The 23,624-nt window shown below is 48.6% G+C and overlaps 2 protein-coding genes across 3 annotated transcripts in view; one reads left to right on the top strand and one right to left on the bottom strand.

Annotated features, from left to right (window-relative positions):
- CRYBG2 (crystallin beta-gamma domain containing 2) overlaps positions 1–13,620 on the top strand; it is a 28,147-nt gene extending 14,527 nt beyond the window's left edge. The window contains exons 8-22 of one of the 2 annotated variants that reach the window (XM_045190829.3): positions 511–650; positions 1,485–1,611; positions 1,851–1,886; positions 2,219–2,355; positions 2,517–2,643; positions 2,949–3,088; positions 3,173–3,299; positions 3,453–3,485; positions 3,609–3,721; positions 7,302–7,431; positions 8,681–8,820; positions 9,195–9,318; positions 10,958–11,116; positions 13,077–13,236; positions 13,339–13,620. In XM_045190829.3, the coding sequence (XP_045046764.2) occupies positions 511–650; positions 1,485–1,611; positions 1,851–1,886; positions 2,219–2,355; positions 2,517–2,643; positions 2,949–3,088; positions 3,173–3,299; positions 3,453–3,485; positions 3,609–3,721; positions 7,302–7,431; positions 8,681–8,820; positions 9,195–9,318; positions 10,958–11,116; positions 13,077–13,236; positions 13,339–13,427 (1,782 nt within the window). In that variant the 3' untranslated portion in view covers positions 13,428–13,620. Of the gene's footprint in view, positions 1–510; positions 651–1,484; positions 1,612–1,850; positions 1,887–2,218; positions 2,356–2,516; positions 2,644–2,948; positions 3,089–3,172; positions 3,300–3,452; positions 3,486–3,608; positions 3,722–7,301; positions 7,432–8,680; positions 8,821–9,194; positions 9,319–10,957; positions 11,117–13,076; positions 13,237–13,338 lie in introns of those variants that run through there. The other variant, XR_008426462.1, reaches the window with a different exon arrangement.
- Positions 13,621–14,048: 428 nt separating this feature from the next.
- Positions 14,049–22,508, bottom strand: LOC123479152 (CAMPATH-1 antigen). The gene is made up of 3 exons (XM_071221120.1): positions 22,482–22,508; positions 15,727–15,849; positions 14,049–14,562 (listed from the first exon to the last, which is right to left on the bottom strand). Exons 1-3 carry the CDS (start codon positions 22,506–22,508, stop codon positions 14,269–14,271), a joined length of 444 nt encoding a protein of 147 aa, XP_071077221.1. The 3' UTR covers positions 14,049–14,268.
- Positions 22,509–23,624: the final 1,116 nt, after the last annotated feature.

Below are 23,624 nucleotides of genomic sequence, written 5' to 3'. Positions count from 1 at the left end.
TGCTTCTTAAACATGTGGTGAAGGAGGGAGTCAGTGAAAATGGTTCTGATGAGGAAGAAATGCCCAGAGTGCAGAGAGGACCTGCTGCTTCCTGGGATGAGGTGCAGGTGGAACCAGTCGGGACAGAGGCAGGAATTATACTTAAAGGAATAGTTGAAGTTAGAGCTCAGGAAGCAGCTGTCCATCCCACTTGTCCTTCCAGCATGCTGGAAGTCCGGCTACCCAGAGGCAAGGCAAAGGACATGGCACTTGGCAGGCTTCTGGTTAGAACTTTGGTCTCAGATCCTGATGGTTCAGGGTGGGACCAGCAAGGACTTTGGTGTTGGAACTGTCTAGCTGACCTTAAGAGTACACCCCAGTCATCCTCCTGGCTTCTGGGGAGACAGTCACAAAGGTTTCCCCAAAGACTCCTGGAGCCCCAGCTGGGCAGACTTGGGGAAGCAGGTGTGGGTGTGGGTAGTCTCTGAAGGGTGCTGTTTTACACTTCATTTTTCCACCCTTCTCCTTCAGGACTACATCACCCCAGAAATCAGCCTGTACTCTGAGAAGGGCCTCAAAGGGGAGCAAGTGAAGCTAACCAGGTCCTTGCAGGACCCCCAGAGCCTAAAGAGGCCCATGCAGGTGGCATCTGCCACTGTCTCTGCAGGACTGTGAGTCTGGGCTGTTCTGGAATCCCTTCATTTAACACTGTGCTGGGTGCTGGGGACATGTAGGTGACAGGATACAGTCTAGTCATCAAGAAGTGCTCAGTCTACTGGTGGGGACAGGGAAAGTAAGCAGACAGTGGCAACTCAGGGTTCCGGGATGGGGGAGCACAGAGCTGTGGGAGTACAGAAAAGCACCAAACCAGCCTGAGGTCACAGAGGCCTTCCAGGAGGAGGAGATGCCTCAGCTGGGAGGAGTTGGCCCCAGAAGAATCTCAGCTCCTTGAGGACAGGGATTGTATATACTTAGTTCACTACTGTATCCCTGATGCCTAAAGCAGGGCCTGGCATTGGGTAGATGCCCCTAAATGTTTGTTAATTGAATGAATGGGGGAAAGAGTATATCCGGCAAAGGGAACAGCACCTGCAAAGGTCCAGAGGTGAGAGATCTAAGCTTTGAAATCCCAGTCTGTTCAGAGAAAGCAGCAAATGGGGAGATGCGAGGCCTAGGAGGAAGGCAGGGGGACAGACTCAAGGGCTTCTTATTGTGTAGCTGAACTGTATTGTCAGGCTAACAGGAAGTTACTGGGGATTTTTAAGCAGGTCTGTGTACTAGAAAGAACTCTCCAGCTGCTGTGTGAAACTAGAGGCCAGGCCAGAGGAAGGGACACTGATGGAGTAGCTACTGCCCAAGATTATGGGGGCCTGAAATATCCTCCAGAGTCCCCTTGACAGAGGCCTCTCCCCCAAGACCTCCTTCTCCTCTCTAAGCCTTCCCTCCCATCCACCAATCTGTGTCCCCAGGTGTTTGGGGTGAAGTTACCTCTCTGCCTCCCCCAGGTGGCTGCTGTACCCCAAACCCTTCTTTGAAGGAACTCCCTGCATCCTGGAACCTGGAGAGTACCCCAACTCTGAGGCCTGGGGTAGATCAGACCCCAGTGTGGGCTCCCTGAAGCCCATGAAATTGGTAAGGAGTAGGTGGTTCCAAGTAGCCTTGTCCTACAGTCTGGGGGAAGAGGCAGGGCCTGGGAGATCCTACAGAGAATGGGACTGGAGGAGAGGTGGGATTACCCAAGAGGTGGGGTATAGGGAGAACATGGGGTTGGCCATTTTTAGGGGTTTCAGGATCAAATAAATCCTAGGTCACAAGCCCCATCTGCCTCCCCCCACCTCTGGGCTGGCGTCTCAGCTCTGTCTCCTCTGCAGGGCTGCCCAAGAGTGGAGAAGCCAGGGGAGCCCAAGGTAAGAGTCTGAGCTTCCGGGTCAAAAAGGACCTCCGGGTGGGTTTTGTGTATGTGTGTGGGTATCATGGCCTGGACTGGAATATAGGAGAGGAAGGTCCTGGGAACCAGCAGCTGGGTCTTGGAAGGTGGAATCTGATGGGCTCACTGGGAACTGGCTGTTATGTGTAAGGAACAGGCCAGAGGTCAGAGAAGACACAGGAGTTAGGGCACGGAGTGAGGGAGTGGGAGGGCTTAGCTATGTGGGCTGATGCTGGGCAGAGCCATCCTGGACTGGCTGGGTATGTTTGGGTCCAGATCACTCCCCACCAACCCGACCACCCCTTCCCCCAGGCAGTAGTGTATGAGACCCCAGGCTTTCAGGGCCGAAGCTGGGAAGTGAGCCGAGACATCTACAACCTTCAGCAGCCAGAGGACAGCCACAGCCCCCACCTTGCCTCCGTGGGGTCCCTGCGAGTTCTTGGAGGCTGGTAAGGACTCAGGACCCTTCCTTCTACCTTATCCACCCCATTGGTCTGCACTCTGGGGGTGGGAAGTGATCATCCGGGTTGCCCGTGGGTGGGGCGGCTGTCTTACACATCTAGGGGCCTTCTCTGACTGAGTCTGTTTGTCTGCCTCCACCCTCCCCCAGCTGGGTGGGCTATGAGAAGGAAGGCTTCCGAGGCCACCAGTATCTGCTGGAGGAGGGGGATTACCCTGACTGGTCACACTGGGGCGGCTATGACGAGGCTCTGATCTCTCTACGGGTCATCCGGACGGTAAGCAACATCAGTTGGGCCATTCCTCTGCCTCTGGTCACAGGCATGCCCCCCACCCCCACCCCCGCCCCCACCCCGTGCCCAGTACAATTAGTTGAGGGAAGAATTTATATTCCATCTCCCTCTTCTCCAGAGCACCTGAAGCGTTCCCTGAGGTCTAGCTTCTCTCTCTCCTGCTCCTTTTCTCCAGGCCACACTGATCACCTCACCCCAAAGTCCCCAGGTGGTCTGCCTTCCTGGGGTCTGGTTACTCCCAGGGGTTTCAGTGGGTGGGCGGGAGAGACCTGACTGTCCCTGGGGCCCAGGACTTCTCGGATCCGGCCTTGGTGCTGTTTGAGGCCATGGACTTCGAGGGGCACCACGTAGAGGTGAGCGAGGCATTGCCGGACGTGGAGCTGGCGGGACACCGCACCCACACGCAGGCTATCCACGTGCTCAGCGGCGTGTGAGTGACAGCGGGGCGGGCTGGGGCGGTTCCAGCAGAGGTGCCGGCTCCGCCCCCCTGATCCGAGCCTCTCCCTTTCTGTAGGTGGGTGGCCTACCAGGAGGTGGGCTTCTCTGGGGAACAGTATGTGCTGGAGAAAGGAGTGTACCGCAACTGCGACGACTGGGGAGCTGGCAACAGCACCCTCGCCTCGCTTCAGCCAGTCCTGCAGGTGAGGTCCAAAGGCGGGGCCTCTGGGAAGGGGCAGGGCTAATGACAGGAGACTGGAGAGCCACAGCTAGAGTCGGAGATTTTAAAGCCCGAGCAGCTAAGGTGAGGGGCTGGTTCCCTCCTCATGTTTTGAAACTTTGATCTCTCCCTTCAGGTCGAGGAGCACAATCTGCACTTTGTCTCAAAGGTAAGGAGCTGGTGGAGGCCTATGTCTGTTCCCTCATTTCAGATCTCTCCCCCTGTTCCCCATTTTCTCTGGCTCACTCCATTGCCCTCCTTCACTCTTACCTATTCCCGTCTCTGCCCCCAGATTCAGCTTTTCTCGGGTCCCGACTTCCTGGGAGACCACATCTCCTTCGAGGATGACCAGGCCTCTCTGCCCGCTTCTTTCCAGCCCCAGTCCTGCCTCGTTCACGGCGGCAGGTGAGGATGTGGGGGAGGGAAGCTCTGGGCAGGCGAACCTGCTCTGAAACATTTTAACTCAGTTTGGAATTTGGAGCTGCAGAAAGAGGGTCTTTATTTCAAATGATCTACTTACTCTGGTTTCATTGAAATGAGCTATTCTGTTCCAAAGCATCAAATCTTTAAAAAAGCAAAGCAAAATAAAGTTTCGATGGAAATGTAAAACCTGTAGATAATATAGTATAAAGAACCCCAATTTTGTTTCATCTGTCCCTCTGCCAGTTTTTAATGGAGTATTTAAAATTCCCGGCCCAACATAAAATTTCACAGGTAAATACTTAAGCACGTATATCTAATAATAAAAGACCCTCCCCACACACCTACAGCTACAAGTTATAACATCTAATAAAATTAACAATAATTAATAATACCTAATACCCAGGCCATGTCCAATTTCTCTGGTTGTTTAAAAAAAATGCCTTTTAGAAGATGAGAAAAACCAAAAAAACAAGAGCCTTTTAATTTTAATTTTATTTTTTATTGAGTATTTATTTGTTTGTTTGTTTGTTTATTTATTTATAGAGACAGAGAAACATTGATTGGTTGATTCTTGTATGTGCCCGACTGGGGATCCAACAACAACCTTGGCATATCTGTAAAATGCTTTTGCCCTGGCTAGGACAAAAAAAAAAAAGCCTTTTTAAATTGGTTTCTCTTTCTCAGGATCCAAACAAGGTCCACACATTGCATTTGGTCAATTTGGTCTCTAGTGTATAACAGCCATCCCCCACCCCCTCTTTTTCATTTTGTTTTACACCATTTGTTTGTTTGAAGAAACCCAATAATTTGCCCTGTGAGTTTCCCTTCTTCTGTATTTGGCTGATTGCTTCCTAGTCTTGTCTTTTAACTTGTTTTTCTGTGCCCCGTATTTTCTATGAACTGGTAGTTAGAGCTGGAGGATTGATGATATTAAAGGTGTTTTGTTTTGTCTGGTTGGCAATGCTACGTGCACGGCACTGTGGACTTCCGCTGCCTGACACCAGGGGGCCTGTGTCTGCTTGTCCCACTTGCGGAGACATTCAGATGCCTGCATCATCAGGTTTCCCATCTACCTTTCACCTAGTGGTTTCAGTGTGTATTGATAATTGCCTAGAGCCATGGCTTGTTTAGAAGTTGCAAAATAATGATTTTCTAATCTCTGTTATGCTTTCTACATGTATTAGCTGGACTGAGAATTTCCCTTTTCAACTATCTGTTTACCTATACAAAAAGAAAAAAGGCAGTTTGATTTTTCCCGAGGATCAATGCTTGCCCCTTTCTCTTGATCAATTTTCAGAATAATTTCTGAATTGGTGCTCTAGCAACCTCCAAAGCTGACCATTGAAGAGTTTTTTTAAGTGTTGTTATGAACTCACAGATTTTTATGTATTTGAAATGCTTCAGTCCATTGGAGTCACTATTCTTCTGTGTGCTCAAATAGTTCCATCTCTGGCCAATGGGAGCCCCTTCAAATAGCCTCCTGGGTCCTTCTGATATGACCCCAATAGTTGGTTTAAAAAAATAATAACTTCCTTGTTTTTCTGGTAAAGTAAGATGCTCCAGGATAATTTTGCCCCCAACCCTACACATACATTTGGAACCAGCCGTTCCCCCAAGGAACTCTGGCTCCTTTTAGTGGGACATAACTATTCAGAGACCAAAATCTGCATGCTAAGTGTTTTAAAATTATAATAATAATATTGCTACTAACAGTAAAAACCAGTGACTGCTGTTTAAGGTTTCTCTGTGTTCTTTACATCCTCGGGACATTCACCTACATCCCATGTGGCATGTATGTATCATTCAAAATATTGTGTTTTCAAGACGTTTGAAATAATGTGTGTTTTTTCTTTGTGGATATGTTACCAACCCGATATAAAACTAGGCTTATTTATTTAATTTAATTTACTTTAATTTTTAGGAGTATTTTTCATTTTTATTTAATTCTGTTTTTTAATCACATAAAATATTTACAGCGTTCCTGTCCTAGTCAGCTTGGGCTGCTATAACAAAACAGCATACCCTGGGTGGCTTAAACAACAAGAATTTATTTTCTCTCAGTTCTGGAGGCTGGGCAGTGCTGGCCGATTCAGCTTCCTGGTGAGGGCCCTCTTCCTGCCTTCCAGCTGTGACCCCCCATGGTGGAAACAGAGCTCCTGCCTCTTCCTCTTCTTATAAGGACACTAATCCCATCATGGGGGCTCTACCCTCACGACCTCATCTAAACCTATTCACCTCCCACAGGCTATTATTGGAGGTTGGGGTCTTCAACATATGAATTTTGGGGGAGTCACATTCAGTCCATGCAGTTCCAAAGTTAAGACCTAAAAACATTAGTTTCTGTCTCTGTTCCTGCTACCTTTCCCCCTCCCTCCCCTACAGGTGATGTTTTTTAGTGTTTAGTTTATTCATCCATTGCTTCTTTTTGAAAATATAACTAAATAAATATTCATATAAATGTTTGTATAACTGTAGAAATCAAATCTATTTTGCTTCCCTCCTTCCTCATTTTCTTACACAAAGAGAGGTGCGCCACAACCTGGTGAATCTACTGAAGACCGCCAAACTGTGTACGTGAAAATAGTGAATTTCATGGTGTGCAAATTACATTTCAGTTTTTTAAAAAGAAGCATACTATAAATTACAGTAATACACTTGTTTTTTACTGAACAATTTGGAGATAACTGTATATCTCTTTAAGAGGTCATCCTTATTCCTTTCTACTGCTATATTATACTGTACATTCTTAGTGTATTCAACCAGTCCCTCACTGATGGACATCTGGGCCACCTCCACTCTTTGCCATTGCAAAGAGGGCTGTAATGAATGGTCGTGCGTGCTTGTGTTATTTTATGATTTTGGAGGGGTCCTTGGGATAGAATCCAAGAAATAGGATTGCTGAATAATTTAGAGTTTTGCTTGATATGGCCAAATTTTCCTCCTTAGGGGCTTTTTTTTTTTTTTAAAGATTTTATTTATTTTCAGAGAGAGGGGAAGGGAGGGAGAAAGAGAGGGAGAGAAACATCGATGTGTGTGAGAAATACATCAATCGGTTGCCTCCCACACACTCCAACTGGGGACCTGGCCCACAATCCAGGCATGTGCCCTGACTGGGAATCCAACTGACGACCTTTTGGTTTGTGGGCTGGCACTCAATTCACTGAGCCACATCAGCCAGGGCCTTTTTTTCCTTTTTTAAAAAATTGATTTTAGAGACAGAGAGTAACATTGATTTGTTGTTCCACTTATTTATGCATTCATTGGTTGCTTCTTCCATGCACCCTGACTGAGGATTGAACCTACAATCTTAGTATGTCAGGACAATGCTCTAACTCACTGAGCTACCTGGTCAGGGCTCAATTGGTCCTTTCTTAAGTCTCACCTCTTAAGGCTGCTGCATCCTTGTTCATCAAGCCTGTTCATCCTTGACCTCTCCTGGATCAGGGGGTCATGATCAAGTCTGCATCTACTCTGCTGTATCTCAGGGGGCCTGGGCAGGCTGAAGACAGGGCAGGCTCAAATACCCATCCACTCACGTCCCCCCACCCTTCTCCTTTCCCAGCTGGATCCTGTTTGATGAGAAGAACTTTGAGGGTGACCAGCACATTCTCTCCGAGGGCGAGTTCCCCACTCTCACGGCCATGGGCTGTCTAGCCTCTACAGTCCTGGGCTCCCTCCAGAAGGTACCCCTGGTGAGTGCCCCTGTCCAGTTCCAGGCAATCCCTGAGGCAGGGAGTGCTGCTGGGACGTCCTGAGCCTCTTCCCACTGCTGAGTGGGCTGGTGGAGCTTGAATCCAGTCTTCCTCACAACCAGCTCAGGTCCCCCTGACCCCAGGGATTCAAAGCCAGTTCAGCTTACTAGAGATGTATTGAGCATCTGCCAAGATAAGTTCTGGGGACAATGAAATAAAGCAGACACAGCCCTGCCTTTGAGGAACCCACAGTCACCTTGACATAAAGATTGCTATGCATAGTGGTGTGTCCAGATACAGAAGTGGCACAGGGACAGGAGGGACTGGCACTTGGGTGGGCTGGGGGACAAGGTCAGACTGCTGAGGCCGCGGTCTGTAAGAAGAGGAGTGACCCAGAAAGATGTCGTGTGGAGAGTGAATGGGTGGGGGCTAGGCAATGGGGTTGTTCCCACAGTATGCGGGAGTACGTCAGCACGGCCTGGACCAGGGAAGACATGGAGAGGAGAGACATGGGCCGTATTAAAGAGCTAACGTCTGTAGGACTTGCTGACCAGCGCTGGGTGGGCCAGCAGTGGCAGCATGAGCAGAACAGCCAGCACTTACTGAACACACACCGTACTCCTGGCTTTTTAATAAAGGCTTTCAATCCTTACCGCAACCCTGGGCGGCTGCTGGCAGGCAGAGCCAGGTTCTCCCTGAGGCAGCCTGGCTCCTGAGTCTAAATTTTTTACTACTACACCCTGGACTGTGAAGGCAGATTGACCGGGTTCTAAAGCCCATCTTTAGGGGTTTAATCGTCTCCAGCCTCAGTTTCCCCTCTGCTAAGCAAGGATAATAACAGCACCTACCTTACAGGGTTGTTGAGAAGTTATAATGAGATCAGGTAACGTGCTTAGCACAGAATCTGGCATGTAGAAAACCCCGAATATGTGAGAATTGCTATGATTAACAGTATAGTTAGTATTACTACTATTATTTTAATAGTAGTAATACTAACTTCTAAGAATAGTACTTCTTAGAAGTGCCATTTACTGGAAAGAAGGTTTGAGGGGCAATGGGGGCCGAGTTGCACTTGCTGTATCTGAGACTCTGGGGGATATCCAGCTGCCAGTGCCCAGGAGTCAGGAGTCCTGTGGGGTGGGTCTCAGGAAGGAAGGGAGCCTGAAATACCTATTTGGGAGTTGGGGGGCTGAGTGTGGGACCAGGGCTGGCTTTGATTCACCCCTTCTCCACACCCCGGGGCCCCCAGAACTTTTCAGAGCCCTCCATTTTCCTGTATGGACTGGAGTGCTTCGAGGGGAAGGAGATTGAGCTCAGTGGAGAGGTGCGGAGCCTGCAAGCCGAGGGCTTCAACAACCACGTGCTATCTGTGCGGATCCAGGGGGGCACGTGAGTGGGTTGTGGGGAGGCACAGGGTACTGGGGGCTGCTCGTAAGTACGGGCTGGGCCCCTGGCTTCTTCCCTTCTCCACTTCTATTCCTCTCTCCTCCCATCCAGGAGGGAGGTAGAAGTGGGCTGAGGAGGGGCATCGATTCCCAGGGCTTGGACCCAAGCCCAGGGAGGAAGGGGCTCTTCAGGAACCAACTCTGCCCTGCAAACCCCAAGTTCACTTCCCAGCCTCTCTCTCCCGCCTTGGGACCCCAACTCCAGGCAGAAGAGTCCCAGCAGGAGAGAAGAGGAGGTAGGGAATGTTCTGACATTCTTGCCTTCTCCACCTCTCTGTCTGTCTTCCCCTCTGTGTCTCTGGCACTTACTGGGCCCAGCTGGGTGCTGTGTGAACACACTGACTTCCGGGGCCGCCAGTGGCTGGTGGGCAGCTGCGAGATCACCAACTGGCTGACCTACAGTGGGACCCAGAGGGTGGGTTCCCTCTACCCCATCAAGCAGGTGGGTAGCATGTCCGGCTGAGTGTGTCCATGATGTCTTGTCTGGGTGTGTGTGTCTGTGTATTTCCCATGTTTCCCAAACTCAGCATTCATGTGCTTTGTCACAATTTTACCATGTCGTCATTCATCTTTTCTGTTTAAGGATTGTATTTATTTATTTTTAGAGAGGGGAAGGGAGGGAGAGAGGGAGAGAAACATCAATGTGTGGTTGCTTCTTGCACACCTCCTACTGGGGACCTGGCCCACAACCCAGGCATGTGCCCTGACTGGGAATCACACCAGTGACCCTTTGGTTTGCAGGCTGGCGCTCAATCCACTGAGCCACACCAGCCAGGGCTTGTCATTCATCTAGAACCATTACCTACTTAATATTTTTCTCTAAATCAACTCACCTTTTTTCCTACTCTATCCTTATCTTAAGGAATAATATTTGTAAAATCATGGGTTTGATGTGGATGTGTGATTTTTCCTTAATAGACAATATAATAAATACATTACCATTAAATTTTTAACAGTAAGTTTATCCATGGAGGACTGAAAATTATCTCACGTACTACTCAGCAATAGGAAGCGCACATCACTTTTAGAAACATTGTGTCCACATGTCTGGACATGTGTCTTATTTCTTACATGTGTGTTAATGTGGAGGCATGGCCCTGGGGTCTGTGTGGGTTTGTATGTGCCTGTCTGAGGGTCTTTCTGTGTCCGTGAAGTCATTTGTGACCTTGGGTCTGTGTAGGTGACTTGTGGTTTGAGTGTGTACACATCTGTGAGAGCACGTTCGTGACGGCATGTGCCTGTGACTCTGTTGTGGTCCATAAAGTCACAGACTCTTATAACATCGGGGCTAGAAGAAATCTTGGGGATTATCTCCAACTTCCACATTTTACGGATGGGGAATACGGGCCCAGAGAAGTGGACAAGGACTTGCTTTGCACTCTTGGGCAAGTACTGCACCTCCATGGGCCTCAGCTTCCTCATCTTTAAAATGGGGGTAATACATATGATGGAGTTGGTTTGAGGACTGAAGATCATGTATATAAAGTCCTTAGAACAGTGCTTGAGTGGATAAGCACTTAACAAACGTCAGCTGTAATTCTTATTACTATTACTGCCATCACCGGTACCGAGGCCCCCAGCTGATTTGAGGCAGAGGCCGAGCTGAGGTCTGCCGGTGCCGTGTCTGCCCTGCCATGGTAGCTCTTCGGCATGGGCGTGTGCGTGCGCTTCTGTATTCCTACATGTATCCGTAGCAAACGTAAGCGCCTGGTGTGGAGTAGGCTGGAGGGACCTGTGCATTGGTTAGGATGTATGAGTTTGCACGGCTGTGAGTATCCATGTGTCTGTTGCAAACTTCTGTGCAACCATGTAGTTTATCTGCTAGCCTGTCCCTTTGCACACGTCTGTGGGTATGTATGGGCATGGAACTGTATGGGTGTGGACATATGCTTTAGATGGGTCCTTGGTATTTGTGTGGGAAACTAGGGGTGACTTAAAGGAGGGCCAAGGAAGGTTTAGGGGCAGGAAGAAGGGCTTGGGAGCTTGGGATACTGGAGGGTCCAGAAGTATGGGTGTTGGGGGCCCAGGTGGGAGCATCTCTGACCAGGGAGCCCTGACTCTCGGCTCCCTCCACTCAACAGCGCCGGGCTTATTTCCGCCTCTGGAATGCGGCACTGGGGGGATTCCTGGCCGTGCCAGACCATGTGGAAGACATGAAGGCAGGCCGTGTGGTGGTCTCTGAGCCTGCGGCTGGAGGTAGTTGCATCTGGTACTATGAAGATGGGCTGCTGAAGAACCAGGTACTGATTTAGTGGCTGGGATGGGGACCCCAGGACCCCAGGACCCCAGGCAGACACAGGCTCACCTTGGGAGTCCCAGCACAGTCAGTAACAGGACCCACCCTTGGGCCAGAGACACATACATACAGACACCAAGACCCTGGGGAGGTGCAGAATGCAGGCTGTGCACCCCTGGGCATCCAGGCTCAGCCCCCCCATGTGCAAAACAAGAGCTTTGAACCAGAAGCTTCTAAGGGACTTCCCAGCTCTAATACCCTGTGATGGAAGTTGGATCCTGGTAATAGTGACAGATTCACTGCGCAGACATTTCCTGGGCGCCTACTCTGTGCCAGTCCCTGTTCTGGGTGCTGGGAATACGGTGGCGAGAAGGTGGATATGACTCGCCCTCCGGAAGCTTACATCCTAGTCGGGAGTGGCAGAAACAACTTAAATGAGTAAAATATCTTAGCACCTTAGATGATGGAGAGTGTAATAGAGCAGCAATTTTTAACCTCTTTCATCTCACGGCACATATAAATTAATGACTAAAATTCTGCAGCACACCAAAAAATATATTTTTCGCTGATCTGACCAAAAATAGGTATAATTTTGATCGATTTACAAAAAAAATAATAATAAGTAATTACCTACTCTTTTCACTCTAGAGTGACTTTTAAAAAATCCAGGTGCCTATACTTGTATATAAGGATTTCTGGTACCACAAGAATTAACCAATCAGATGCAACCTTAGCGATGTCACCAATAAGGTGCAACTCTGTTATGTGACCTATATATTTATGGTTCAAGATGGCATCCACACTGGATGACTGTGTTGTGTTGGCTGTTGTCATTTTTAAAATTTTTATTTATTTATTTATTTATTTATTTTTAGAGAGGGGGGAAATGTGGGAGAGAGGGAGAGAAACATTGATGTGAGAGAGAAACAAACATCAATTGCTTGGTTACCTGTAGTATGCGCCATGACCGGGGACTGAACCTGGAAGCCAGGCATGTGCCCTGACCAGGAATCGAACTGGCAGCCTTTCATTTTGTGGGATGATGTCCAACCAACTGAGTCACATTGGTCAGGGCCTGTTGTCATTTTTTATCTGACAATCTAAGGAAAAAGATGTCAATGCCCCTGCCTAAATAGTCAAGTATTGCATGTTTTAAAAATTCTTGCAGCACACTGGTTGAAAATCACAGCAATAGAGAGAAAAATGAATGAATAAAAGAAATAGGAAGTATCAGTAGCTCTGACAAGGGGACCCCTTTCAGAGAAGGTGACATTTGAAGGAGGCAGCCAAGCAGATGTCTGATGAAAGTGTTCCAGATAGAGGGAACAGCAAGTGCAAAGGCCCTGAGGTAGGAACATGCCTGGCATTTTCCAGGACTAGCAAGACCACCTGAATGGCTGGACTGAAGTGAATAAAGAAAGAAGTGGCAGGAGATGATATCAGAAAGACTATGGGGGTGTAGGTCTTTGGTGGCTATTAAAAGGGGGTTGTCTTTCAATTAGAGTGGAAGGACACACTGGCTATGTACTCAGGGTGCCATGTTAAGCCCTTCACATGAATACCTCATATAATCCATAGAGAACACTAGGGCAGATTCTGTTTTACTCTCCATTTTACAGGTTAGGAGAGCAGAGCACAGAGAAGTTAAGGACAAGGCTGAAAGTCACACAGCCAATAAGTGTGTCACGGCTTGTTTGATGCTGAAACTTGTGTTTGGGGGTCAGTCATAGAAGGTTTCCTGGAGGAACTAATATTTTTCCAGCCCTCATATGATTTCTCACATTGAACCCTCTCAACCACGAGCACTCAGGGATTCCCATCTCCAAGGAAACCAAAGCTCAGGAGGATTAAGAGATTTGCCCAGGGTCATAGTCCATAAGGATTCAAAGCTGGGTGTGTCAGGGGTGTCTTTGGTGGAATCCCTGTGAAGAGGAACAGTGCCTGACAACCTCCCTGGGACGCAGGTGGCCCCCACCATGAGCCTGCAGGTGATTGGGCCCCCCAGCACAGGCTCAAAGGTGGTGCTGTGGGCAGAGAGCCGCCTGCCCCGTCAGACCTGGAGCATCAACAAGTCGGGCCACATCTGCAGCCAGATGTTTGAAGGTCGGATTCTAGACGTGAAGGGTAAGGTGGGGATATGTGTGGGAGAAGGCACCTGAGGGGGCAAGGGGCAGTGGTGTCCCCAGCTTGCTCTGACTATCTCCCCATCTCTTTCTCCTCCCCCAGGTGGCCGGGGCTATGACCGGGACCACGTGGTGCTGTGGGAGCCGGCCAAGGACAGGGCTTCCCAGATCTGGACCGTACATGTGCTTTGACACCCTCCCCTCCCCATCCCCATGCCTTCCCCTGGGATGGAATGTTTTTATAGTATTTTTTGTTGTTATAACATAAGTTGTTTTCTAATATCCTCCTGGGTATCTTCCTCTCTGTGCACTTGATATTTGAGGGTGGGATTGAGGATTCGTTCACCTGCCTTCTTCCCCCTACACTTGGTCTTGATTCTTCCCTTCTGGCTTGTCCTGGGGCTCAGATGCAAGGCCCCCCTCTGCCACCAGAGGGAACCTTGGGACCAAACTGTTGAATGTAGTTTGTGGAGTCACTCCAAATGATGCGTTCTGAGCTCCTGCTCTGAGCTACGTCTGGCACTGGGCTGTGGGAGCACACGCAGGAACCGATTCCCCTGGTCCCTGCCCTCAGGGAACTCCCAGGTTCCAGTGGAGGCTTCTGATAGTGAAGACAGCAGGTCTCTGCAAGGTGATCCTAAGGGGAAGGGCCTCACCATTTGGACTTCCCAGCAGGCAAGCTGGGGTGCGAGCTCCCTGGCACAAATTCCTGCTGATGGGGGTGTGGAGGGGGGTATGGGAGGCTCCTTGGTGCTGCTGCAAACCTGGCTTTTGGGGCCCAGTGATGTCCAGTGACCACACATAGGACCCTGCTCCGCGTACAGGACAACTTTATTGAACCTGGGCTGGGTGATGCTAACCCCTTCCACATCAGTACCTCTCTGTGTTGGCCTTTGCCCCCAAGGCACTTTCTGTCCCCACAACTGGTGATATCTGGTATCAACCCCTCCCAAGGATTGGGGTGAGGAGCTTCTCTTGGTAGTGATGGTGGCAGCTAACACAGAGGATGCAGGGCTAGGGCTGAGGCATGACCTCAGCTGAGGGGGAAGAGCTGGATAAGGGTGTTGGTCAAGACAATAAGGATGCTGATGCTGCCCAGGCTGCTGAGTGCAGGGGCCGCGCCTGTTTGTTTCTTGGTGGTGGCAAAGGGAGTCGCAGGGCGCATGGTGGGGGTGGTGCGGGTGGTGGTGCCAGCCGGGCCTCGGGCGAGGGTGCCGGCTGGGGCTTGGGCGGTGGTGGCGCGGGCCGGGGTTTGGGCGGTGGTGCTGGCCGCATTCTGGGTGGTGACGGCGGCCGGCGTGGTAGTTTGCAGCATCCCTCTTTGTATCTACAAGAAAAGTGGGGCAAGCTTTTGAATCTCAAGTTTGTGTAGAGACAGAGATCCCCTCCCCAACACAATAGTCCTCACTTCTCTGTCCCATGACCATGACTTCTGCCACCAGTTCCTGTGGAGACGATTGGCTGCTTTCTGCCTTGACACAGGCAGGGTCACAGGCAGTCCCTGGCCCACCTCCCACAGAACCTCCAGGCCACCAGCTCCTCCAGCATGTGGAAGATAGGGGAACGTGTGGCCCCAGCCTCTGACCTCACCAGTTGGGCTAGGGGCGTGGCCTATCTGAGCCTCAGGTTCCTCATATTCTGAATGGGGAGAAGAGCACATCACTCTTGGGGGGGGGGGCGGTGTCACATGAGACGCGGTGAGAAGGCAGCTGGCAAAGTGTGGATGAGTAGATGGATAGGTGGGGAGGGTACGGTTCTCTCCCTGAGGACATGGCCAGATGGCGACCAAACTGTCCTCAATGCATGATGAAACCGCAACTGAAGCTGCCCCTGACAGAGATTAAGCCGTTTCTGGTGGTGCTCAAGCTGTTCTTGATGGCTGATCGAGCTGTTCTTCATCAAGAACTTGATGGCTCCCTCTCTTATGCTGACTAGAGCCCTCCAGGCACATAGGATGCTGCTGAAGCTGCCTCCTGGAATAGCAGTTGGTTTTGAGACTTCAGCTATTTCTGGAGTGGGCGATTTCTACCTTCTCTACGTTCCCAAACACCTAGGCTTGTCTCACTGGGGGATCCCTGCCACCTCCACTTGAACATTTCCTGGCCCCCTCCTAATAAGACCATTTCCCCAGGTTCCTTGTGGGTTGATACCATCCTCACTCAGGGTTGTCTTTCCAGGCCTCTAAATTCACTATTATTCCACAGTACCCCTTGGGTGCCTCAGTGTTCCCGGCAATCTGACAATGGTCCCCAGCCTCAGGTACAGGCTTCTGTTCAGGGGCAACCCTCAAGCAGTCTGAACCCAGCCAGAAGGGTGAGACGGCTAGGGGCCAGACCCCTCTTGGTTCTTGGTTTGCCTGCTGGATCCTTTCTTCCTCTGTTCCCATGGGAGAAGACTGGATGCCTAGGAGCCTGTATTCCCTTCCTTACATACTAGGCAGGTCTGGGGAACCTGGGCGGTGGTGCCCGGGGCTCTGAGGGGTTGGTCTTACCTGAAGCATAACCAGGAGGCTGATGGTGAATAGGAGGAAGAAGCAGCCCTTCATCTTGAAAGGATCTTGGTAGCAGCTTTTGGAGATGAGTTCGGGGAGGTCTGCAGGCTCCTTGAGGCTTGGCTGTTTTTGAACAAGGGAGGCGGGGTGAATGGGAGAGGAAGGAGGGCCTATGGGGTAGGGTGAGGTGTTGCTTCCTTTTTATAGATCTCAGGGTTCAGGATACTAGGCCCCTGGGTTCTAGGAGCCAGGCTGATGATGCATTCTGGGTTGGGAGCCAGCAAAAATCCCAACCCCAGGGGGATAGTAGGTGAGCAAGACAAGGGGGCAGCTAGAGGGCAGTGAATAGGGACCTGGGCTTGGAGTCACACCTGCTGGGGATTGACTTTTGGTTTAATTACCTATCAATTCTGCAACCCTGGGCCAGACACTGCACCTCTCTGAGCCTTTAACAAAAGGGCAGTCAGAGAATTAAGCGCAATATAACCCATTTAAGTGTGCCTACACATAGTAAATAGTGTGTGTGTGTGTGTGTGTGTGTGTGTGTGTGTGTGTGTATTATTTATTTATTTATTTTTAAAGAAGATTAGGACGGGGTTCAGGAGCTGAAAGAGAAAAGGTTGCGATAGATTTAGGTTTCAAGGTAAGGCTGTAAATGGCTGCACAGGTCCAGAACATTAATATTTGGGGAGGGATAGTAGATTTCTGTGGAAGCAAAGGGGCACTGCCTTAGTACTCTGCGAACCCGGCTTCTAGGTAGGCCCACTTCCTTTGAGCCTCATATTTCTCACTTTAACTGAGAAGACTAAAGTGAATTATCTCTGAAGTTTCTTAAGTAAGCCCTAGCATTTTGTTATTTGGGTAAAGACGAGAGCAGATGGGTTGTTGGTGTCAATCTAGGATGGATGGGATGGGGGGCTGGTGGAGGGGCAAGCTGGTGACTAAACTGCAGGGGAAGGGATTCGGGGGTGAGACATAGCTGTCCCAGGAAGCAGTGGGGATAAGGTGAATCATAAAGCTTCCCGGACCACGCCCCATTCTTTATTCTTTGTACATTTTCTCACTTTATTGTTTCAGTGGGGCCCTGCAGTAGGTCTTTTAACTATTCCCATTTTCCTGCTGAAGAAACTGAGGCTTAGATATTAACTGACTTGTCCAAGGTAATAAATGGTGGAGGTAGTCTCATTTGAACTTGAACCTAGGTCTGTCTGAAACCAAAGTCATATATGGAACCTCTGGGGCTGCCCTAGAAGTCTTGATTTCCTGTCCCTCTCCTTCCTGGAGGATCCAGGTGTTGGCTCCTTAGCCCAGCTCCAGCCTCACCCACTCTCCCTTTCATAGTCTGTTTTGTGTCTCATTTGCATAACAGATAGTAAAAGAAAATCCCCTCTCACTTCCCTTTTATTGTTTTGGGCCTCCTGTTGCAATGCTCCTGTTGCAAGCCTCAGAAAAACCTGAGTGGGCCCTAGGGACCTACAGCCCTGGCTAAAAAGAACTGAGAATCCACTGGTGAGAGGAAGTGAAGAAATGCAGAGGGGAAGGCCAGGAGTCTGAGGACCCTGGGAGGTATGGGGAGGGAAATGGGAAGAGCTCTCAATTACCAACCACTGCCCACCCCCATCAGCTTCTTCCCCAGAAGTCTCTATTCTGACCCAGACTCAAGTATCAGCTTTTTTAGTGCACTGATGGGGGCGGGTGATTGTGGGGGCTCATAAGAGTTGGGGAGGCAGCATGTGCTGGAAGGGCACTGGCCCAGGAGACAGGAGACCCATGTTGACGTCCAAGGTCACTCTGCTGAAAGTTGGCCCTGTCACACTGGGCAATCTTTCCTCTTGTGAGGAGATAGCTGGACAGGCTAAGCCCTTGGGCCAGGGAGTCTACCTTTTCCATGCTGCGGATGCACATGAGGATACTTTGTGAAACTTTTCTCATCCAGAAATTTCGTTTTCACATTCTGAGCTTCTATGGTGTGAGCTTGAGCTGCTAGTGGTGGTGGGGCCTTGTATGTGATGGGAGGGTTTTTATTTATTTATTTATTTATTTATTTTTTCAAAAACAACTTTATTCATGACACATATTTTTAAAAAAACTCCCACCTGCTGGAAATGAGCTAAAAAAAAAATAAACAAAATCCACCTCCCACCTCCCTGTGCCCACTTCCTCCCATTCCCTCCAAATAAAAGGGGGGTAAAAGGCAAAGAAAAAAACCCTGAAAAACAAAAAATGCCCCCCCCCCCCAAAACAAGGTAGTGCATTCCCCCAGGGGGTAGGGGAATTTACATTGGAGCCACTGGAAGCGGATGGGAGATCATCCGACTCCAGAAACCTGCAAAGAAAGACACTCAAAACAGAAAAAGAAACACAAAAGGAAACAAAATAGATCAGCAGGCAATCTGGAGGAACAGGGAGCCAGAAAAGAGGGGTGGGGTGGGTGGATGACCTGGCAGGTCAGGAGCAGGCTGGAGGGTACTGTGAAAGTGAGGGAGAAGATGGAGGGAAGGTAACAAGCAGAACAGTTTGGTGTCCTTCCAGAGCCCTGGGTAAAAAAGATGGGAGGGTTTTTAAGCGTCATCAGGACGTGGGACATGGATGTCTGGAGTCCACCAGTACCCAAGAGAAGTGGCGCTTCACACCATCACCTCTCCTGCCCTCTCCTCCGAGCAGTTTTATTCTGTCTTGACAACATCTGGATAGACAGAAACTTGGCCACGAAACTCCCATTTTGCAGATTGGAAAACTGAGGGCCGAAGAAGGGCAGATTAATGGCAGGCCTGGAGATAGAACCTAGTAATCTCGCAACTTCAGTGTCCTACAGTGCACTTTCTCCAAACCTGAAATCTGAACCTCAACTAGCAAGGTGGGAAATCTCAGTCCACAACCCCTATAACTCTGCTCAGAGATCAAGACCAGCTTCTTTAGTGTGATATTCAAAGTCCCTGCCTTTCTTCCCAGTCTGGTGTTATAGGTTACATAACATGCCTCCCCCACACCCTAGCCTTCAGACACATCCCAGCTTGCATCTCCTTAGCTTCTCCAGGCTTTTTTTTCTTTCTTTCTTTTTAATTTTTAGACAGAGGGGAAGGGAAGGAGAAAGAGAGGGAGAGAAACATCAGTGTGTGGCTGCCTCTCACGTGCTCCCTACTGGGGACCTGTCCCACAGCCTAGGCATGTGCCCTGACTGGGAATCGAACTGGCAACTCTGGTTCACAGGGCAGCACTCAATCTGCTGAGCCACACCAGCCAGGGCTCCTAGCGCTTTTATACTACATGTGTTTTCTCTGCAAGCAAAGACCTTCTCCAATTTTTTCTTCTTTTTTAATCTGGCAAACTCTTACTTGTCCTTTAAGACTTAGCCCAGAAGCCCCTTCCCCGGGGAAGCTTCCACTCCCCGCCTAGGAAAATCCTTCAAAGAGAGGGAGTTCCTCAGTATTCCAAGAGTCCCTTCTGTTGGTCTCTGCTCTAAAGATTGTGTCAACTTAGAATATGGTCTTGTCCTTTGAGGAGGTACTATGTTTTGCCACCTCTTTAACCCAGCATAGCACAGAACATCGTGCAGAGTATGTGGTAGGGAGAGCTGAATGTGTGAATATAAGGTGACCACTCCCACCTCCAAGCCTTGCATGCCTGTATTCAATCAGTTAGACAAATTATGGACATTATGAGGCAACAGCAGACTAAATATTGGAGAGTTACTAAAGCAGGATAAAATTAAGGGAAGAGGGAGGTGAGCCCTTCATTTGGGACTGTTTTCCCCCCTAAAAGTAATTGCCACTTCCAGAAAGGACAGCTGAGAAACTGAGCAGAGCTTTCTACAAATTTATGAGGCTAGGAGGAGAAAAACTATGTAGTTCAAGACCCACTAAGAAAGGGGGACTCTGGTAAACTCCCCCACTCCCCCACTAGGCTTTGGGTTGGGACCATGAAAAATTACACCTAGGAGTAAGAGCAAAAAGGAAACAACAGCCCATCCCCCACAGAAATGATAATAGAAACAATTACATAAAAGATCCAGATAATGAAATTATCAAATACACTTTCAAATAACAGCACGTAGTATATTCAAAGACATAGAAGACAAGCTGGAGAACTGTACGTTATAGGAAAGAATCAAATGAAATTTCTACAACTTAAAAATACAATAATAGAAATTAAGAACTCAGTGGTATGTTTAAAATCAGATTGGACACAAATAAAGAGAGAATTAGTGAAGTGGAAGATAGAGCCTAAGAAAATATTATAGCATAATATATTTCTTAAGTGCCTACCATGTATCAGACACTTTTCTAGGCAGTACCTGACTAGACAGAACAAAAAGGCGGAGTCCCTGTGTTTACGGAGCTGACATTCAAATGGGGGAAGATGAATTAAAAAAATGTTAATTTCAGATTTCAATAAATGCTATGAAGAAGTCAAGAGGGCAATGTGAGAAAAGCGAGGTGCGAAGAGGACATATTCTGGGTAAATGTTAGAGGAAGACCGCTCAGAGGAAATGTTTGTGTTGAGACCTGCAGAACAAGAGGGACCTAAGCATGCAAGACGCCTCAGCGTACTCCCTGTCCCAGTTTCACAGTGTTTTTTGGTGACTGTGCCCAAGGCCCATCACAGGCTCACATAGGGCAGGTGATCAATAGGTACTTGAACTCAGTGATGGAATGGAATACTGCAAGGAGGAAGGGAGAGGAAAGGGGTTGCAGCGTATCTTACAGGATGGTCTGCCCTTCATTTTTCATCCCCACCAAACGAAGGCTGTAGGCCGTAGATCTGAATGCACCATAGAGCTCTCCAGAGTAAATCTTCATCCATCTGTCTGTTCATCCATCCATTTCAGGCCATTTATTAATACCTACTGGCAAGATGAATGAGTGAGGGTCCCTTCCCTGAGAGTTCATCGTCCAGGAGGGAGACACATACTGAAATCATCACAAAACTAAATAAGAAATGCCATAATGGCAGCAGGACTATTAGAACGTAGAGTGTAATTCTGCTTGGGGGGAGTGGAGTATTCATGGGGGAGGGGACATTTGAAGTAATTCTTGAAGGACTGAGGGGGATTTTCCCAAGGGGAAAAGCCAAAGAAGGATGTCCCCATTGGAAGGAGAAGCCTGAAATAGGAAAGAGCATAACAGTTTCTGGAACACTGAGAAGGGTGGAGGGCAGAACTCATAATATGAAGGCCTGAAATGTCGTGCTAAGTGGGGGTTTAATCCCAGGGGGCAGTGATGTGAGTGGAGAAGAGGAGGAGGGTTGGAGAGCTAGGTGTTTATTCTGAAGAAACGCATGGACTTAGAGGACTTCTCTGTCCTTTATTACTTACTTTTCCCTCCTGAGCTGCTAGGTCCCAATCAACTCTTAAGTCCCAAAGAGGTCATAACTGATAAGGATCTTTCAGGAAATGACCTAAAAGCAAAGTAGACTACATCTATTCTCAAGAATAGGGATTTTCAGAGCCATTTTACTCCAGGGCTGGGGTGTCCTTCCTCATCCTACAGGTGAGAAACAGGCCTAGAAAGATCCTTGTTTAGAACCTCCCTCCTCCCAGTCCAGGACCTTTCCACCATTGTCAGGCAGTGGACATCCACCATGGGACAGAAACAAGAAGAGAGCATGCCCTGGCTCATGTGACTCAGTTGGTTGGGCATCATGCTGCAGACGAAAAGGTTGCAGGTTCCATTCCTGGTCAGGGCATATGCCTGGGTTGTGGGTTTGGTTCCCCATTGGGACACGTGCAGGAGTTCCAACTGATCGATGTTTCTCTCCTTTTCTTTCTCCCTCCCTTCCCCTCTTTCTGGAATCAATTAAAAAACAAAAAAGAGGCCAGAGGTAGAGGGAATCCTGGGTGAACTTGGAGGCTGGACAGACTAACCTCCAATGTCCTCCCAAAACTCAAATTTTATGTGAGCCCAGAGACCTAGGAAAAGGTTTTCAGAACCCTTTAAAGTGGGGGTTAGAGAAATATAGATTAGAAAAATAAATAATAGATGAACTTAGATTCTTGTTTTTATAACTTTGTTTTCAGGAAACACCTTTAAAAAAAATAATGTGGCAAGGTTATGAGAAATTGAATTTACCCAATAATCCTGTGAGGGAGGTTTTTATTAGAATCTCTATTTACAGATACAGAAAGTGAGGCTCAGATAAGTGAAGTAGCTTCAGCAGGAACAGCCAGCAAGTGACAGGGCCCAGCCTCATGTACTTGTTAAATGATGCCGACCCATAATATAGTCTCAATAAATGACAGCTACTATTATTTTCCAAGTTTCTACAATGAAAATATGTACATTTATAATAAGGCTCTGACTTCTCGCAATAAATGTCATTTAAAAAATAATGAACTGGCCCGCCAGGCTAGAGGGCTCCCATCTACCTCGCACGAATTAGATGTTTGCTGAGTGCCTGCTGCAGAGTATCAGCAGGGCCTTGGGTAAGAGGAAGGTATGTGGCAAGTCCTGATGCTTAGGCAAATGCCAATTCATGCTTCCCAGTCTTGCTGAGGCAGGAGGTAGTGGGCAGAACATAGCAGGTCTCATGAGGCCAGAGCCCACTGCCTCCCATACTGTTGGGCCTTGCTGAAGGAACACAGGCAAGGTGACAGTATAAGGTTGCTAATCCCCTGATCATGGCTCCAACCCCACAAAAATACTTGGCCCCGGCATGACCTCAAACTTTCTCATCTCATACATTAAGCCTCAGAGAACTTCTGGGAGCAGCTCAGCAGTCAGAGAACTCTCCCGCCTCCAACTTCCAGTCACACTCACCTGAACCCCTTCCTTGGCAGTGGGCATGCACCACCTGCACCTTGGCGTATCTTTGCCTGCCTGTTTTACTAAAGTGGGAGCCTTTAGAAAGAGCCTAGACTCTATAGACAGACAATTCTGGGCTTTAATCTACTTCTACTGCTTTCTACCTGCATAGTCTTAAGCAAGTCACTTCATTTCTCTGAGCTTCCATTTTCTCATCTGTAAACCTCCTAATGTTGGCAGCGGGCACTTGGAAGGCACTCATTAGTTGGTAGCTCCCTTCAGCCTCCAACTGGTGTGTAAAGAATGCTCAGTTCTCTTCCTGATACACCAAGGTTGTGGTTCACCCAGTTAGGGCACATATAAGAAGCAACCAGTAAATGCATAAACAGCAAATCTGCCCTCCCCTGAATGCGGTAGATTAGAAAGTCAAATGGAAAGTGTTAAAAAGTGCAGTCTGAGACATGCAGAGAAAGGTTTTTGGTGGTTGAGCTCAGGCATAAAGAAGTGGGTTCCTCAAGATCACATGGAGGGTTACAGCGGGGGAGTCGGAGGAGAGGGGGAAGGTACAGAGAATAAGTAGCGTAAATGGTAGGTAGAAAATAGACAGGGGGAGGTTAAGAATAGTATAGGAAATGTAGAAGCCAAAGAACTTATATGTACGACCCATGGACATGAAATAAAGGAGGGGAATGCGGGTGGGAGGGGTTGTGCAGGGTGGAGGGGAATAAGGGGGGGGGGATGAGACAACCATAATAGCATAATCAATTAAATATTTTAAAAAAAAGAAGTGGGTTCCTGAAATCAGAAGTCATAGAACCCCAGACCATCACAGCTGAAGACTGAGGAATAAAGATAATGGCAGTTAAAAGCAGGACATGTTTCTTAAAATTTATTCCACGTGGGTGTTGAGACAAGTACTTTGTAGGCATCTCATTTAATCCTCACAGAAACTCTGTAGGATGGGTATTATCCCCATTTTATAGATGAAGAAACTAAGGTGAATAACTTGCCCAAGGACACACAAGTCAGGGACCGGGACTCCTGAGGCCAAAGTCCATGCTGCCTGCTATTAACTGAATTTAGTTGTTCTAATCTAATCTCACACCTTAATTTTACAGATGAGGCTCAGTGATGGGAAGTGTCTCACCTAAACTTTTA

Source organism: Desmodus rotundus, chromosome 3 (genome assembly GCF_022682495.2).
Source record: "Desmodus rotundus isolate HL8 chromosome 3, HLdesRot8A.1, whole genome shotgun sequence".
NCBI lineage: Eukaryota > Metazoa > Chordata > Mammalia > Chiroptera > Phyllostomidae > Desmodus > Desmodus rotundus.
Note: the sequence above shows the minus strand (reverse complement) of the source record. Positions and strands in the feature narration are given on the sequence as shown.

What these genes read in the sequence shown, in the direction of transcription:
- LOC123479152 (XM_071221120.1), bottom strand. Translation starts at nt 22,508, where the DNA reads ATGCCCACTGCCAAGGAAGGGGTTCAG. An exon ending in CTGCCAAGGAAGGGGTTCAG is followed by an intron (nt 15,850 to 22,481) that starts GTGAGTGTGACT and finishes GTTCAAAAACAG; the next exon opens with CCAAGCCTCAAGGAGCCTGC. An exon ending in GCCTCCTGGTTATGCTTCAG is followed by an intron (nt 14,563 to 15,726) that starts GTAAGACCAACC and finishes CTTTTCTTGTAG; the next exon opens with ATACAAAGAGGGATGCTGCA.